Source organism: Rhynchophorus ferrugineus, unplaced genomic scaffold (genome assembly GCF_030347505.1).
Source record: "Rhynchophorus ferrugineus isolate W39M unplaced genomic scaffold, kcgeb_rfMv2 rfM11, whole genome shotgun sequence".
Classification (NCBI taxonomy): domain Eukaryota; kingdom Metazoa; phylum Arthropoda; class Insecta; order Coleoptera; family Curculionidae; genus Rhynchophorus; species Rhynchophorus ferrugineus.
In genome coordinates this window covers 12992617-13010356 of record NW_027472590.1, presented here as the reverse complement: position 1 = coordinate 13010356, position 17740 = coordinate 12992617, and the positions used below count along the sequence as shown (strand labels likewise).

At 30.9% G+C, this 17740-nt stretch overlaps 1 protein-coding gene across 2 annotated transcripts in view; it reads left to right on the top strand.

The window, feature by feature from the left end:
* LOC143204746 (cholecystokinin receptor) overlaps positions 1-17740 on the top strand; it is a 271733-nt gene that overhangs the window by 65090 nt on the left and 188903 nt on the right. Inside the window, exon 2 of one of the 2 annotated variants that reach the window (XM_076417523.1) lies at positions 15501-15782. In XM_076417523.1, coding sequence (XP_076273638.1) covers positions 15591-15782 — 192 coding nt within the window. In that variant the 5' untranslated portion in view covers positions 15501-15590. Of the gene's footprint in view, positions 1-15500; positions 15783-16118; positions 16218-17740 lie in introns of those variants that run through there. The other variant, XM_076417524.1, reaches the window with a different exon arrangement.

Here is a 17740-nt window from a genome sequence, read left to right as displayed (position 1 = left end):
TTCTAAAAAAGCTCCTGGTTTTGACCTAATAACTGGAAGAATATTAAAAGAACTGTCAAGAAGGTGCATCAAATTAATAACATTCATATTTAATGCCATGCTAAGACTTAATTATTTTCCTAGCACTTGGAAATTGGCTCAAATCATTATGATTCTTAAACCTCGGAAAAAATCAGAAAACGTCTCCTCTTATCGTCGTATAAGCCTGTTACCTGTGATCTTTAAACTATCCGAAAAATTATGCATTAAGAGACTTAAAATAATCGCAGAGGAAAGAAATATTATTCCAGACCATCAATTTGGCTTCCGTAATAAACACGGAGCAATACAATAAATACATAGATTAGTTAACCAAATCAATAAAAACGTGAACGATAAAAAATATTGGTCCGCATAATTTCTCGATATTTCTCAGGCATTCGCCAAGATGTGGCACAGTAGACTTGGGTGTTGTGATGTTAAATTGAAAAAGCTTTTGCCTCATATGCACTTTCAACTGCTGAAATCGTACCTAACAGACAGACATTTTATTGTCAAACAGGTTAACGAATATACTATCCTGCAGTCAATATATTCGGGTATTCCGCAGGGTCAGTGTTCTTGGCCCATTATTATATCTTATGTATACAGCTGACCTACCGACCTCAAGAAACACTACTATTGCAAAATATGCTGACGATACAGCGATTTAATCATCACCCGAGGAACGAATATCAGCAACAAGAAACCCCTAACTTCATCTTAACAAAGTCGAATTGTGGTTGGAAACGTTGCGTATCAAAGCAAATTAGACAAAATCTACACATGTCACTACTTTTGTAGAAGAACATGTCCCTCAATAAAATGAATAATCATGAACTTCTGCAAGCAGATAACATTGAATATATGGGAATGCAATTCGATGGACGTTTGACATGGAAAAACATATAGTTACAAAATGCAAGGAGCTTGAACTTAAATTAAACCAAATGTATTGACTGATAGGGTGTAAATCTAAATTATATTTAGATAATAAGGTTTTGCTGTATAGGTCAATACTTAAGACAATTTGGACCTATGGTATTGAACTGTGGGATTCTACTAGCAAAGAGATTACTCCAGATGTTCCAGGGCAAAGTGTTGCGAGTCATCGTCAATGTCTCATATTACGTGTCCAAAAAAATTGATTCAACATGATATACCCATATTACCCATAATGAGGGTGATTCGGAGTGTTAGTGCGAAGTATTCTGAAAGACTATTAGTGTATCCCAATGCACTCGCCGAACAGTTAAATGTGCGCGATGATAGTGAAATGCGTGGGATCAAACGCAAACTGCTTTACGAACTGATTAATAGACACATAGAGTGAGATTTAATAATCTCTAGAATAAGCTAGAATAGTTTTTAGAATAAGTATATACTTATACTTTAAAATAAGTTAGAATAATATATAGAATAAGATTTAGATTATAAGTAGTACAGTAGATCACTTACTGAAGTGAACTACTATATTTCAAGATAGTTATATTATATAACTTAAATCATATAATCATATACCCATGGGCAGATTGTTGACGTTCTAGGAGCTTAATAAAAAAATGGTAACGTTTCACTGAGCAGCCCTTTCGCTCTCACCGTTATATATTAGTTAGACTATAATATTGTCCATATAGAAGAAGTTATGGGGGAGGTTCACATGAAATTACAATAAAAATGATTCAGTAGAACATAAAAAATTATGTCAATCGTCTCGAAGATTATAGTTTCGAAAGAAACGCTTTTAAGGTTTTTCTGTTTCTGTTTTTAGGCACCACATCACAAAAATAACTATATCTATGAAAATAATTTAAATTTTGGAACATTTTCTTAGGACATTGCTTAAAGGGCTTTTGATCTTCAATTGTTCTATTTTCTATAAATTAGTCAGTTTAGCGAAAATTTTGCCTCCTTTCTTGAGGGAAACAGGAAAACCTGGAAACCTAATACTTGGCACCGTTAAAGATTATATTGAGTAATAAGTTTTAGACTTCAAATTTTTGTGTAATATGCGCTACAAATAAAAAAATTCCAATAAAACATAATATGCCTAAATCCCGTAACAAGGAATAGCCGTCATTTCGGCAACACAAAATATATAAACAAGTGTTTTAAACTTTTCAACGATTCTACTTTAAATTATTCGTCGTATTTATTGTACGTAAGTCAACGACGGGCGCTTAGTATTTAAAATCAAAATCTGGCAACGTTGTATCGCAAAAGACTAGCTGGCAATTTTGAATCGGACGACCAATCCCTAAATTTTAGAAAGGAAACGATATAAAAACGGAAAGTGAGTGGGTTTAAGACACTATTAAACGAGGTTATTTAATTTGTTATTTAAGATGTTGTGTTATTTTGGGTTATTCGCGTATTACTAGAACTATTAAAGAATAACGTAAAATTTAGATAAAATACTATTAAGAAATGTATGATCACTTAAAAATGTATTTTAAATATTTTGTAGGGAGAACAGATTAATATATCCGCTTTATTGAAGAGAAAAACCCGGCATATGCGAATATTTAGTCTGAACATCACAGGTCAATTGAAAAGTCCCCAGCCTGACACATAGATGGCGCTTCTAGAGTTCAAACCATACGTTTTTTAGTCAACCTTCATCCCCAAGAGATACGTATATAAATTTTGACAGCTGCCGGATCATTAGTTTGTGAATTATAACATTTTGAGTGAAGCAACTTTTGTTATTGCGAAAAAAATTGATAAAAAGGAATTTCGCGTGTTGATGAAATATTGCTTTTTGAAGGAAAAAAAATTCCGGACACTGCTTCAGGAAAGTCAACCATCAAGGAATGGTATGCTAAGTTTAGACATGGTGAAATAAGTACCCAAGACGGTGAACGCAGTGGGCGCCCAAAAGAGGTTGTTACCGACCAAAATATTTAAAACGTTCCAAAAATGGTTTTAAATGACCGTAAATTGAAATTTAATTAAATAGCAGAAGCTCTAAAAATATCAACTGAACGTGTACATCATATCTTCACGAATATTTGGATATGAGAAAGCTCTGTGTAAAGTGGGTGCCGCGCAAGCCCACATTTGACCAAAAACAACAACGAATTGATGATTCGGAGCAGTATTTGAAGATGATCAACAGCCACTATTACATAGAGTTATTCGATCGCATGAAGGACGAAATCGACGAAAAACGGCCGTATTTGGAGAAAAAGAAAGTGCTGCTTTACCCAGACAATGCACACAACAGTGTCACAAGTCAATGAAAACGATGGCAAAAATCTATGAATTGGGCTTCGAATTGCTTCCTTATCCACCGTATCAAAAGAAAGCTCGCTGGAAAGAACTATTCGTCGAATGAGGTGATGAGTCGATGAGGTGAGAGGTGATCGCCGAAACTGAGGCCTATTTTAAAGCAAAGGACAAATCGTACTACAAAAATGGTATCGAAAAGTTGGAAGGTCGCTATAATCAGTGTATCACCCTTGAAGGGATTTATGTTGAATAAAAAAAACTAATTTTGCCAAAAAAATATGTTTTACTATGGTAGGTCGGAGACTTTTCAATTGATCTCTTTTAATATAAGAAATTGGGTAAAGAAATCGTTCTTTTAATTAGCCCGGTATATTTATTGTCTGAGAATTATATTATATATTTTAGATGAGAAATATGAATAAATGATAAAGACTGTTTAAATATATAAATTAAATACAAAAAATACAGTTAAAATAGAAATAAATACATAATTTGCATATACGGAACACAAGACGAACAGAAGAAATTATTAATTATTAACCATAAATTTGTAAAAATTTTAAAGAATTTATAAGTATTAAGATTTTTAACTAAACTTAAACTTAAATATAATCAATTATTATATTTATTTAATTTATAGAACTAAGTTAATTTAGGTGTTTCTTAATTAGACATTTTTAAGCATCAAAGACTCTTTATTGTTTGTAAATTAGATTTAGATTGTCAGTATTTCTGCCCTTCGTGTTTTAAGTTTTGATTTATACATCGAAAAGTTATGTTAGTGCTAAGAAGCGTGGTAAGAAAGAAGTAACATGTACAAAATTAATTCTTCATCTAACATAATGTGTATATTCATTAAATTGGTAATAACGCTCATAAAGTCTTAAGAAAATTGTTTAATATATAATCACCAGACCAATAAATATTTAGAGCTGAGCATATAAACCATATATAATATTATATATATAATATGTTTTATTTCTTTGTTTTTCACTCTATGATATTAATCTTAGTTTCTGTACCCATAAAAGTATTTTAACTATTATATGTTATCTGACATTTTAACTTTTAAATAAGAAGTTTTTTATTTATTTCCGTATATATCTCACAAATATTTAGTTTTTGATACCTGCATTTTTATACTTGTATACGTAAGATAATATGTATGTATGACATAAGATGATTTTCGTCTGGATCTGCTCTAGAACTAGACTAAAGAAACTCTAGTTCAGATATGGACTGAAAAGTCACTCTAAAGTCCCTCAGCATTAAGTTACAACTCTTCTAATTATTTAAATAAAGAACGATTTTCTTTAATTGAATAAATATTTAATCAAAATAAATTGTACGTAAAACAACAATAAAACAAACATTATATCCAGCAAAATAGGTTTTTTTTCAGGTTTCGTCTGCAACTAAACATTTTTTCTAAAATTAGTTTGTCTTTTTGACAATGAAACACATTTTCTCTAATAGCAGGAGTAAAGCAACAAATGGAATGGCAAATGGAATTATCAAATCTTTTCGGAAAATAAAATATCCGTAAAAACATTTCCAGTATTTTAGCATGAAAAGCCCCATAAAATAGATAAGCAATTGTACTGTTAGAGCTGACCTAGCAAATGGTGCGATTAAAGATAATGTTGTATTAGCAGCGCGGTAAAGATTACTAACAGAAACTGCAAGTGGCTATCTAAAGTGTTTTTCGTAGAAGGTGTTATTAAAATTAATATAATTTTTGCAAAATGATAATAGCAAGAAAGAGCACTTTTTTAATAGTTGTTTTTGAGAAAGTTTACCATTAATCTTTATTATTATTAGTGGTATTTTATCAGTGACCTAATTGAATTGCAGATATTGCTGTGAAAAAATTCGAATGTTCGGACTATATTAGGTGGTTCCCACCTAGCAATGTTTTTTCTGCCTTGGAACAGTATTTCAGAACTTGTTGAGGGCTTTTAGCGAAGTTCAATTGTATTAGGGACTCTAACAACATTATCTATTGTCTAATTATAACGCAGAATTATTAAATAATGCACAAATAAGACATGCGCCCATATAGACCGTGCAGTGTAACCAAAACAACTAAGACATTTTTAAATTCAGTTTTTTTTGCAGACATAACTTTTATTCCGGCTAAATTTAACAAGTAGAAATACCATAAAGTGGTTTTTTAAAAATATTCGTCTAGCTTATTATGGAAAGTGACAGTGTTAATAAATACGTACAAACTACTAGGAAACGATACCCAGTATGTGCATTGAGTGCGCATGTGTAGCATTGCTGATATTGATTAATTTAGTAATTTGCACTGGTTAGCATAAGTCTTCCTCCATTAGGTAGTAATATTAGTGGTGTGATTAGACTCTTTATGTAAATGCAAGGTTTGCAATATGTCATATTGAATTTGTTTGTTTGGCCCTAAAGTGTGTTAGTTCTAGGTCCTTGCATGTACTTTTATCAGCGATATCTATTGACAATTGTTAAATTCATGGATTAATGATTGATAAAACAATTTATCCCACTGTTAAATTTGATAGTTTTGGCATTTACCGTTGCCATAAAATAACAATTTTTTTACATTTAGTATTATTGAGATATTAAATATATACAGACCCTAATTATGGGACCGAGCTTCCCACGTTATACCTCAATTGTTAATTTTAATTTCAACAAAACGAAAATAACGATTTTTATATTAAAGAGAAAATGACAGTCTGGAGCAACATAAATGCTCGAAGATACTGAAGAGTAAGGGCCTATTAGACGTAGACCGAGCTCAAGCTCTCAGAGAAACTTCAGACTGTTTAACCGTTGATACATTAACAGTTTCTAGAGGCTTACACGCAACAGGAAAGGTTCGAAAGGACACTACAGTATCATTTCTAACCAGTCAACAATAAAATAATGAGAGTTTTCGGTGACGCATTTTGATCGAGGATTAAAATAGCATCTACTGAGGAAATATCAATAAAAAAAATCATGTCCCAGTCCTTGAAAGCCATCTACATCGACACAAATGGGGAATATTTATTCATATTAAGTCTTGCCGTGTATGTTTCATCAGCACTACTGATTGTTGTTGCTGCATATGCCTATTAGCGTCAGCAGAACAAATTGAAGGACGTATTGTTACAGAAAGAGCTACCATAGCGAGTAGGATAAGTTGGCCAATTCGGCTACATGTTGCTCTGAAGAATACACTGTTGTAAATCAATCAGTATCAATGTACTGTGTACAGTGTATTCATTAGTATTATCAAGTATCAGGTATTCATTGCTGTTAAATTAACATCCTCTTTGAGCATAGTACTGCTAGAAAAATTAATAAACTATTAATTTTGCTGTACCAATTTCTCTCAAACATATTAGAATAATGCAAGGAACTAAACATTTTTAATAAAAAACTAGAACCGACTTGAAATCATTAAAGGTAAAAAAAATACTCAAACTTACATTTTTAATACAAAAAAAAATTAAAATAAAATATTTACAGATTAATCGTTGTAATAACTAAATTAAAATAAACGAAACTTTAACCTATCTACTACACGAATTTTATATTCTACAATATATACACAATTTAGCTTAATACCAACCTAAACCTATTTGTCTATTTACAATATTATTTTAACTACTACCAACTAATCACTTTGAAGTCGGCCACGAGCAACAAATTAGACAAATTTCTATTTTTCGTGATTTATATTTGTTTATGCGTCACATAATTATTATATTATTATTTTTGTGTTATCTGGACTCGGCACCGTCTTCAAACCGACAGCTACCGCTACGTAGTCTAGGTGATCGGACAAATAAACCAATCAAACTAGAACAAAAAAAGCATCTGCCTTATTGGGAATTGAATCAACAATCTACGCGTGTGAGCTCAACGTTCTAACTATTACAGCGTAGAAACAGTTGCCTACAACGTTTCTACGACGTTTCATATGACATGGTTATTGCTTAAAAGGCAAACTGACTGATTTTTACTAGCACTAACATTATACAGCAATATCAGATTATTTTAGTTAAAAAACGTGAGATTTTCCCTTGGGTTCCCTCCTGACTCCATCAGATCCTTATTTGATTCTAAGGGAACCACCTTGGAAGTGTACTCTTATTAATATATATTTTAAAGTTTCCTTTTACCAATTATGGGTCTATCTGGACTGCGCTTAAAATTTAACGTCGGTTCCGAACCACTATCCTAAGCATTAAGCCTACCGACTGGCGAGTGACCAACTTTAGAAATCATACCAGAAGACATCCGGTCTTACCTTGCCTGGTTACTAGCGTGACTGGGATCATTTTCCTTGTCGGATTTTACACTCTTGCCTAGAACAATCACAAATTTTAAACAAACACAAACATAAATTTACGACCATGCCTCAGCAGGATTCGAACCCGCGGTTATCGCAACAGTAGGAGGACCGTCCTATCGCCTTTACTACTCTGCCACCAGGTTGGTCCATCATTGACGGATTAATCAGCGAACATACATAAAATATATATACAGCCGAACACAGAACCTCCTCCTTTTTTTAAGCCGGTTAAAAATAGTGAGTGCTGGTCAATTGACATTTTAAATATTTAAATCATCTTATATATCATTCTATGTTTTCTTTATTATGTTTTCAGTCCATTAGAATCTACATTAAAAGCAGATATATAAGTCTTATATGAATTGTAGGGCTGTATTATATTTTTCACTATTTAAATAGAAATACTAAAATTTAAAGACATATGCTGCTTGACAGGTTTTCTCGAGGTTCGAACTCTTTTAACTAAAAACTTTGACAACAATGGTTTCTTTAAATATTTTTTTTAGTTAACCTTTATTTTTATATTATCGTTAAGCTATCAGCATAAATTATGGATATAGGTTTGTAGGTATCCCTAAAAACCTACTTTAATCCTTAACATTTTTATGCACATTTTTTATCACTACAGATGGTGTAAAATATTATAGAGCAAAAAATATATATGTTTCAAGTTTGCCACTAATTTTACTGAAAGTTTTTATTATTTTTCCAATATTATCGGATCATTTTACAACAATTCTATTATACGTGACTGTATAGACAACATTCTTTGCGTTATTGATAAATTAACATTAAAAAATATTATAATTTCGTTCAGATACTTTCAATCGACTTTTGTGCGGCAGATTGTTTTTTGTTTTAAGGATCGGCCAGACGTTAAAAAAGCGGTGGATCCGTGATAATTCAAATAAGCTTATGATTGTATGGAAAACCTAGCACAAACTGATCTCGAACTTATTTAGAAAACATTAAGCGATACATATATTTTTTAACTCAAATCCTGGGAAAGAATCTCCTGAGAATATATGTGAGAGAAATGATATGGCCTTTTTAATGCCCTAAACTACATTATTTGGTTTTATTCTAGTCAAAGTAAGCGTTTTTCTTATGAGAAAAATGGTTTGGTAACATTTAAAGCTCTGTTTATGTCTTTATATATATATATATATATATATATATATATATATATATATATATATATATATATATATATATATATTTATATATATATATATATATATACTTTCTAATACGTGAGATATCCAATAATAGCAGGTTATTTTCTGGTATTCCTGACGTAAATTGTGAAGGAAAGGTATTATGGAATGTTTTTGGATATTAAAGGATTTTTTATTTAAATTTTGTATTATTTTGTGTGTAGCTATCGACTATTTGTCTCACTCTATTAGACAGTCAATGAAGAGACAGGTGCCTCTTGAGACTATCTATCAAAATCTATTGAGACCGGCGATGTGGTAGTGCAAAGGTGCAATGAGTGGTGAATACAACGAAAGAACGTTGCCAACGTTATCTTGTTTCAAGATCATTAAATCGTGTTTCTTCTTGTATTAATTAAGAATTTTTTACTGTATTAATAATAACCATTTCTAGATCAAAGCTCATTATTTTTAGCGAGCTCTGCTCTAGTTTCCAGGCGGAACTGGATGATTCTCGCCAACATCTTTGAATATCTTCTTGTTTTAATATAATTAAGTCATAAAAAGCCTTGAAATAGAGGTAGGCTGTATAGTTACAGACGCAGAAGTTTTTTTTACTTTAGATGATAATTAGTTTCGTTATAACCTCAGCACAAAATTATATTGACTGATAAACTCACTATTAATATTATATTAACGAATGAATCTTTTAAATTATATTCTACTTAAACAATAAGAAGAAGATAGAGAAAGTTAATGCCAATGAGTTTATTTTAGATTTAAAATTAGTGCCATTTAGCTGTGGTTCGATTTTAAGAACTAAATTGTTGTAGGAATTACAATTAAATATTTTGTAATCATTGGCATCAGAACTGATTTTTCGAAATGATCGTTTACCGAATATAAATTATTTTGATATTAGTGAACTGTTAGGAATATGTTAAAATGAGCTAACATCACTATGACAGTCAATACTCATAGAAACGAAGGGTTATAATTACTATGAGAATTTATAAAGTAAATGAATAAATTCGACTTTTTTAAATACAAAATCAAGGACTCTTATAAAATTTTTCATATAAATCCTGTATACCATACATTCCTTGAGAATATATCTAAAGGGAAAATATATATACATTTCGCCATAATTGGATAATAATTCAAAATTTATATTGTTCAATATTACTTCGATATGAATGCTAATTTATGGCTATATTTGAATTAATTAAATTACTTCGAGCAAAATTAGGTAAGCTTTCTTGACATTAGAACAAGTTAAGCAATATTTAAAGTATTGTTTTTTTTTAAATTATTGATTACTAGAACATAATCAATATATCATTTTTCAAAACTATTTTTAATATTACCAACACATGTTAGGTTTTCTTATACTTCCACATAACCTTGTTCAACATTTGGGCGCTTAATTTAATTAAAAATTATTATTTTTAATTATTATTATTTCTACAACTAGGTTCATTTCTGATATTTTCACTTCTCTACATTATGCAATAGCAACCAGTAACAGTCGAAGACGTAATGACATATATTCATCTTATATTTCTTAACTTATTTCATCACATAAATAAAATTTGGTTTTGTGGCCAAGACTGAATATAATGAAAATATTCGATGTTGGAGGTGATAAATAGAAGAAAATTTGGACAAGATTATTTTTACTATCAATTTTTTTTAGACAGAGGTTTTTAGACATCAGGTCTTGAAGGAAATATGGGAGGAATACGGAAAATATAAGGAATATGTGGATAAGATCAGGGAGGAATATGAGGAGGGAGTCTCCTTCCAGGAGGAGACTGTGCAGATAAAATGAGGCAAATTAAGAATGTAATTGATTATATAGATGAAGAGAAAAGCAGACGCACTGTAATAATTCATGGATTAGTTGTGAAGCTGGAGATTGAGGTCCAATTGAAAATGATATGTAGATAAGTATCTACTACATACTGTGTTACCAGTGTAACACAGTATAAAATAGTGTAACCAGTTAAACCTTCGTTGGTAAAAAGGAGACTTTGTAATTAAAAAAAAATAGTAAATATTAATCGGCTTAGCGAAAATATTGTCCCTCTTCTCGAGGAAAACTGTGGCACCTGGAGACGTCAAATTTAGCACGGACAAAGCTTATACGGAGAAAGAATTTTTATATACCAAATATATTTATGAATATGATGTTATATGGAAAAGATTGCCAAAACAAGTTTTAGTAATATTAACTCATAATGTTTAACTAATTCTCATTAGTCTATTAGGAAGGAAACTTAATTAGCTTTAAAAATTGACTAGTCTGATTCCAATGAATATTGGAGTTTTATTGAAGGCTACTTATTTAATTTTCTTAGGACTTGTTATATGAAAAAACAGACAGGCTATACAGTATACTTTTTGTTCTATTTGTTTTTGAAATTCTGTTACAGATTGAGTTACCTTTCTATATCTGTTTGAATGGGTCAATATTCCAACAATATATTTGATCAAAGCTACTAATATTACAGAGGAACCGAACTTATATCGAGGAAGGGTATAAAAAAATTATACTAGATATTTCATTGAAAGATTGGCAGTATTTGACCTGTACCTCGTAATATACTTTCTTCCGTTTCCTTTTATAAAACATACATATTTTATATAACACAATTTCGGTATATAAATATCAGCTCCGCGAGTAAAATAAAAAAGTTTTATGGCGTATAAACCGTCCAATATACCAGCAGAAATAAGTCAAGCCGATTTAGGTAATATAATAAATATTTTGGTAATGAGACCTATAATAAGTCGTGGTAAATAATAAAAATATGTTTTTTTTTGAATAATACGTTTTTGTTTTCTTATTGGTTATTTTAAGTTTTATTACTTTACGTGCGCCCTAAAAGTTATTTTTCCATTTTCTGTTGGTTAGTTCTCCTTAGATGTTTTGACACTGCGACAGCGTGAATTTAGGTTGGGAGGATAGTGCAACTCTTTTTTTCTGTGTTAATTCTATGTCCTCTGAGAATTATTCTAACCTTACCTGTGGTGTCTTCTATGTATGACATACCAGCTTTCCCTAATGGCTTTTCGCTCGGCCTGTTTTTCTTTTCGGGCGTGGTCCTTGAGCAATTTTTATTTGTTTCGTTTGGTAATAATTTTGAAGTAGTGATTCCTCTAGTTTTTATTTTACTGTCAATTTATTTTGTGATACTGATAACCATCTCCAAAGTTTACATAAACAGGTTCCCTATAACAGCGGATAACGATAAACACATTGGTGCTCCTTCCGCTAGTTTATGGCAATTATCTTTTAATGTGCAATATGAAACATGAAATAAGTATTTTCTAGGTAGATAATCTCCACAACTACACAAGATTTCACTCATTGATTCTCTTGAATCTATGTCCTAATTCAGTGTTATCCAAGAGTAGTGGCACCTCTGTGATTACATGGTACTAGAGTCTTTACTTGTGTCTTGCTGCGAGTCTATTAATTTCCTCTATGACAGTTGAAATCCGAAACATCTCGGTGTAAGTAACTATTCCTATACTATCCAGGTGCATCCACATTACTTCTCAGGACTATATTCCGAAATTGTTTTATTATCAAGTTAGCTTCTTTAATGTGTCTGATCGTGCTCATTCAAACTGAAGGTATTATAATCGACATTGCTTCTTTCTATATATCCAGACAGTTCTGATTTGAATATACTTCTCGACCTGAAAGTATATTGTAATAATTCTTTGCAATACCGCATGTCAACTTAAATAAATTAAATAAGCAGTGGTAGGGAGAAAGATGTAATACTTTATGGCCACAATTTTCAGCAAACTGATATACCATATATCTTGTCTTAGGCTTATTTCTAAAAAAGGAAAATACATTAAATGCAAATATTTGATTTATATTTACCAGGTAACAATTTGAAATAGTTAATTCTTTGACAGGGTTTACTCAAAACTTATTTTACTTCTTAATTGCAGTCTTTGTTGATGACTTGTTGAGGCCTCACAATAATAACTGACGATTGCTCCAAGTTCTTTAATAGCAGATTTCCAAACAACTACTAAAACAAGTAGATTAGTCACCCTTGGACTTTTGTGAGGAATACACTATTCCTGCACCAGGAATAAAAGCATTCATGTTTCCAGCATGAGGAACTATATGTCGTCAATGAATTATTAATAAATATTATGACTAACAAAACCTAATCGATAGTTATTCCAACGAATACCTTTTGCCATCAACTTTTGTTGTCTTTACACTGTATTTATTACCATCTTGTCAAGAGTGATCTAATGTACCGTTCTGAAATATCCATATCTCATCTAAATATACCAATTGATATAAGAATTCTTCCTTCATTTTGTTAAATGATTTTATAATTTATAATCTTTTAAAAGCAATGTCTGGAAGTTCTATTAATCCAACCGTCTTGGGTTATCTTGACATCACTAAATCCTATATTACCCAACACTGTATGAAGGGATGTTCTACATCCTTCAAATAGCTGCATACCTTTTGGCTTTTTATGGGTACTTTCCAGATACAGTTAACATCAAGATCTTGATTCGTCACCCGTTTCGCATTAGCACGGTTTCTTTTTGGTTAATTTAGGGTTATATTTTTTGAGATATTTTAGTAACTGTATTAATATTCAGTGCAGCTGTAATGCACTAATTATATTTTCTATAAAAACCGCGGCAATTAATACTTAACAACAAAAATGCTTACCTTTCTAACACAGTGTACTAACAAGAAGGGGCCTGCATTATCTCGTTTCTGTTTGAAATAATTGATTACGGAGGCAATTAGTTTTTTACTCCGATTATGTAACGTCTTCAGCATTTTAAACCAGAGTAATAATAAGCGGCGTTGAGTTTAGGTTATAACCCGTAATTACAATATTTTGAAGTATTTTGCACACGTTTGACAAACTAGCGAATTTTCAGGCTCATTCGGTTACATGCTCGAACTTGTCAAACAGCATTCTATCTCTTTTTAAATAGTGTAAAATGAGAATGATTATATTGTCTGACTGTAAAACGAATTTACAAGTTTCGATAGACATATATTGATGACGTGCGTCACTACTGTTTTGACTAGACTATATATTAATAATAATAAATAATATCGATAATTAGACTATTCTGATTTTTATATATTTATATATAGTAAAATCATACATCTAATAACATATGCAGGAATCTGTATAAAAATATAAGATACCAATATACATTATATATTTTAAAGAAAAATGAGATTTATTTTACACGTAAGTGTATTTTTAAATTCAAAACTCAATATTCAACTATCTAATAGTATCTATTCAACTATCTATAGCACGAAAATACCGCGAAAATCGAAAGAAAACATAAAATGATTTTACTCTTATATATATCACAATATAAAATTGAGATATCAAGGCGTCGAAGTTTCCGAAGTCCATCCGAAAGATTTTATAATATATCTTAGTTTAATATAAGAACTAAAATGATTCAGTTTTCTTTATTTCTGTAATTTATACTGAGCTAAGTTATCAAAAAATATCTGGTTGTTTTCTTTATCAATATGTAGTGTATATATATATGATATACGATGATATATGTTTGAGGGTGTGTTATTTAAATCGTCATATACTAGACAGCGCAATAAGTTCGTGGAGAATCATCAGTTTTTTATTAACGGAGCCAAAACTACGGTTTGTTTTAACATTTTATATTTCACAATATTGAAGAAATAAGCATGTGAATAAAACAACTAGAAGAGAACGTAGAGAAACTATCTGCATAAAAAGTTAACTGGGAGCTACGAGTGAACAAAAATAATTTAGAGTAAGAGTAAAACGAATGATACAAGGGCCAAAAGAAATGTATTCTGTAAATAGAATTTTATGATATTGTGGAGAATGGATGGAGAATAACTTGGATTATAGAAAATGCATATAATTATAGACATTAAATTTTGAAAAAGGAAAGTTTATAACTAAATAAGAAAAAATAATGGAAAGATGTACATAATGTGTTTAGAAATTTCTTTGTCTTTAGGGAGCAACACACCACAAACATGTATATATCAACAAGAAAAGAAAGGAAGAGTGTAAAGGAGGTAAACATTTTGTATGTGAGAGAGAACACTGAAGAACGAAGTGCAAGGTAAGACAGCGAAAATGGCGAAAAGATGGATCAGAAGGCAATGTTATTAGGGAAAAATTAAAATACAGTATAAAAAGGATAACAAATCCCAAAATATTACTGTAATAATCATAGAGGTATTATTCTATTGTGCACAGCCAGGATGATATACAAACAAATTATAGAAAACTCTCTAATACACTATTATGATCCAAGCATTTCACTGATTTGGGAAATGCGAAATAGGATGCTTTGTCTGGGTTAATGATATATGATAATATAATCTATTGGAAACGGTGTTAAACAGTTGGTTATGATTTTGCAACAACGATTTCCAATCGTCGTCATCCATGAAATAGATTTGTATCAGGCATTGAAAATAAAGATGGAAGAATAACGTTATTACTATCCTCATAATGAACAATTTTTGTTGCTAAACATAATGTGATTTGCAAGCTTTTAATATTACAAATAATATATCAATATAATGTAATGTATATTTTAATTACATGCTATACCTTGGTTTCACTATTATATTGAAAATCTGTGAAATATATATTAGACGTTTAGAGTTTTATTTAAAAAATAATGTATATATATCACGTGAAACTTATATATATTTACAGATATTTTTTCTCTCGTTACAGGAATGCAACTTCAACGAACGAAAATGGACGATCATTACGGAAAATTGCCAATTAATTGCAAATAGCTACGACTGAACCACAACAACGAACATGTCGGCAAACTTCGACCTCCAGTTTCTAAATGCCAGTTGGTCATCTGATCTAGTAAATTGGACAACGACAGCCGTTCCACCGAGGAACAAAATGCTCCCCTGGTACGAGACTGGAAAATTTCAAATACCATTTTACGGAATAATCTTCCTGTTAGCTGTAATCGGGAATACGCTGATAATATTAACGTTGGTAAGTTATTTATTTGTCAAATATATTAATTTGGAATATTAACTGAATACTTGGTTATGATAGTTTTTGAACTCAATATCGGAATATTTCGAGAAACATAATCTATAATAAATATGGGACACACTCTTTGCCCTATGTACCGGCAATATTGGGATCACCTTTCGGGCTGGGGACGTTAGTAAAACAAAAAAATCCTGAAGCAACGCACTGTATCATATATCGCCAAACATTATCTTCTGAAACCCTTTCTTGATGCATTAATCATACATTACAAATAGCCATAAAAGTTGTAAACATGATCAAATATAGCGTCTTAAATACACGTCTTTTGCATACATGCTCCCCTGGTACGAGACTGGAAAATTTCAAATACCATTTTACGGAATAATCTTCCTGTTAGCTGTAATTGGGAATACGCTGATAATATTAACGTTGGTAAGTTATTTATTTGTCAAATATATTAATTTGGAATATTAACTGAATACTTGGTTATGATAGTTTTTGAACTCAATATCGGAATATTTCGAGAAACATAATCTATAATAAATATGGGACACACTCTTTGCCCTATGTACCGGCAATATTGGGATCACCTTTCGGGTATGGGGACGTTAGTAAAACAAAAAAATCCTGAAGCAACGCACTGTATCATATATCGCCAAACATTATCTTCTGAAACCCTTTCTTGATGCATTAATCATACATTACAAATAGCCATAAAAGTTGTAAACATGATCAAATATAGCGTCTTAAATAAACCCCCTTTGCATACCTTGGTATGAGACTGGAAAATTTCAAATGTCATTTTACGGACTAATCCTCTATTTTAACTCCTGTTAACTGTAATCGGGAATATTCTGTTAGTATTAACGTTGGTGAGTTATTTTTTGTCAAACATGTTAATTTAAGGTATCAATTATAAGTTTAAGGAAAACGATTGTTATTTTTCTGTTGGACATATCATTTTCGTATTATCTACAATACCCTTATTTGTTTTATTATTTTCGCTCTGCTTTCTGATTGTATAAACTGGTCGTCACTTTGGGCAGCAGTGAAAACTGACGGAGCTGATCAAAATACACGATTTTCTTTAATTAAAATACAATCTCGCATGTATTTAAGATACGAAATACAAACTATATTTAAATCGTGTATTTAAAGTATATAATATAAAATACTGTCTCTTAACTGCTATTATTTAAAATAGGAAATAGGTATTACAAAATACATTCAGATGTTAGGTTATATAAGGAGAATAGAACCAATTCACCCTTGCCTATTAAGAGTAAAAAATGATTTTCCCCTTAGCGAACACTAGATTTTTAAATGTACAGTACTGTATCAGTGAAACAGTCTTCTTGTTGGGATACGTGCTAAAGGAAACACTCTTTCTATATATTCTGATGATCACAAATTTGTATTGTTTTATTGCATGACATCTTTTTGTTCGAAAATATTTTGAATCCATAAGTATTAGGAATAAACAACTATAAAATATATCAGAGTCAGGCATTTCAAATACAAATTACATTTATAAGAAACAATTATTTTATAAAAAGGAAATACGTTCCTGCGTTTCAGTTGAGTTATAAGTAATTCAAATACCTTACTGCCCAACCTTGGAATGTTGCCTCAAAAATTTATTAAACCTTGCCTTATTCTCCAAGGAAATGCCATTTCTCCATTGTTTCTCAACATACCAGTGAATACGGTTATGCGAAAACTTGTAGAAAGAGATATATTGTTCAATATTATGGTATACATTTTTTGGCCAATCTGATGTTAGCTGATTATAGTATTGTATTTACTGATATCGATTCACTTCTTCGATCTAAGATGCTACTAGATGGCATTTCAGACACATATAATTAGTGGCGGTTTCTCAATAAGTGTACATGTGCACGTGCACTACCAAATGTAATGCCTCCTCTTGAAAAGAAGACTAATTCTGTCCTGTT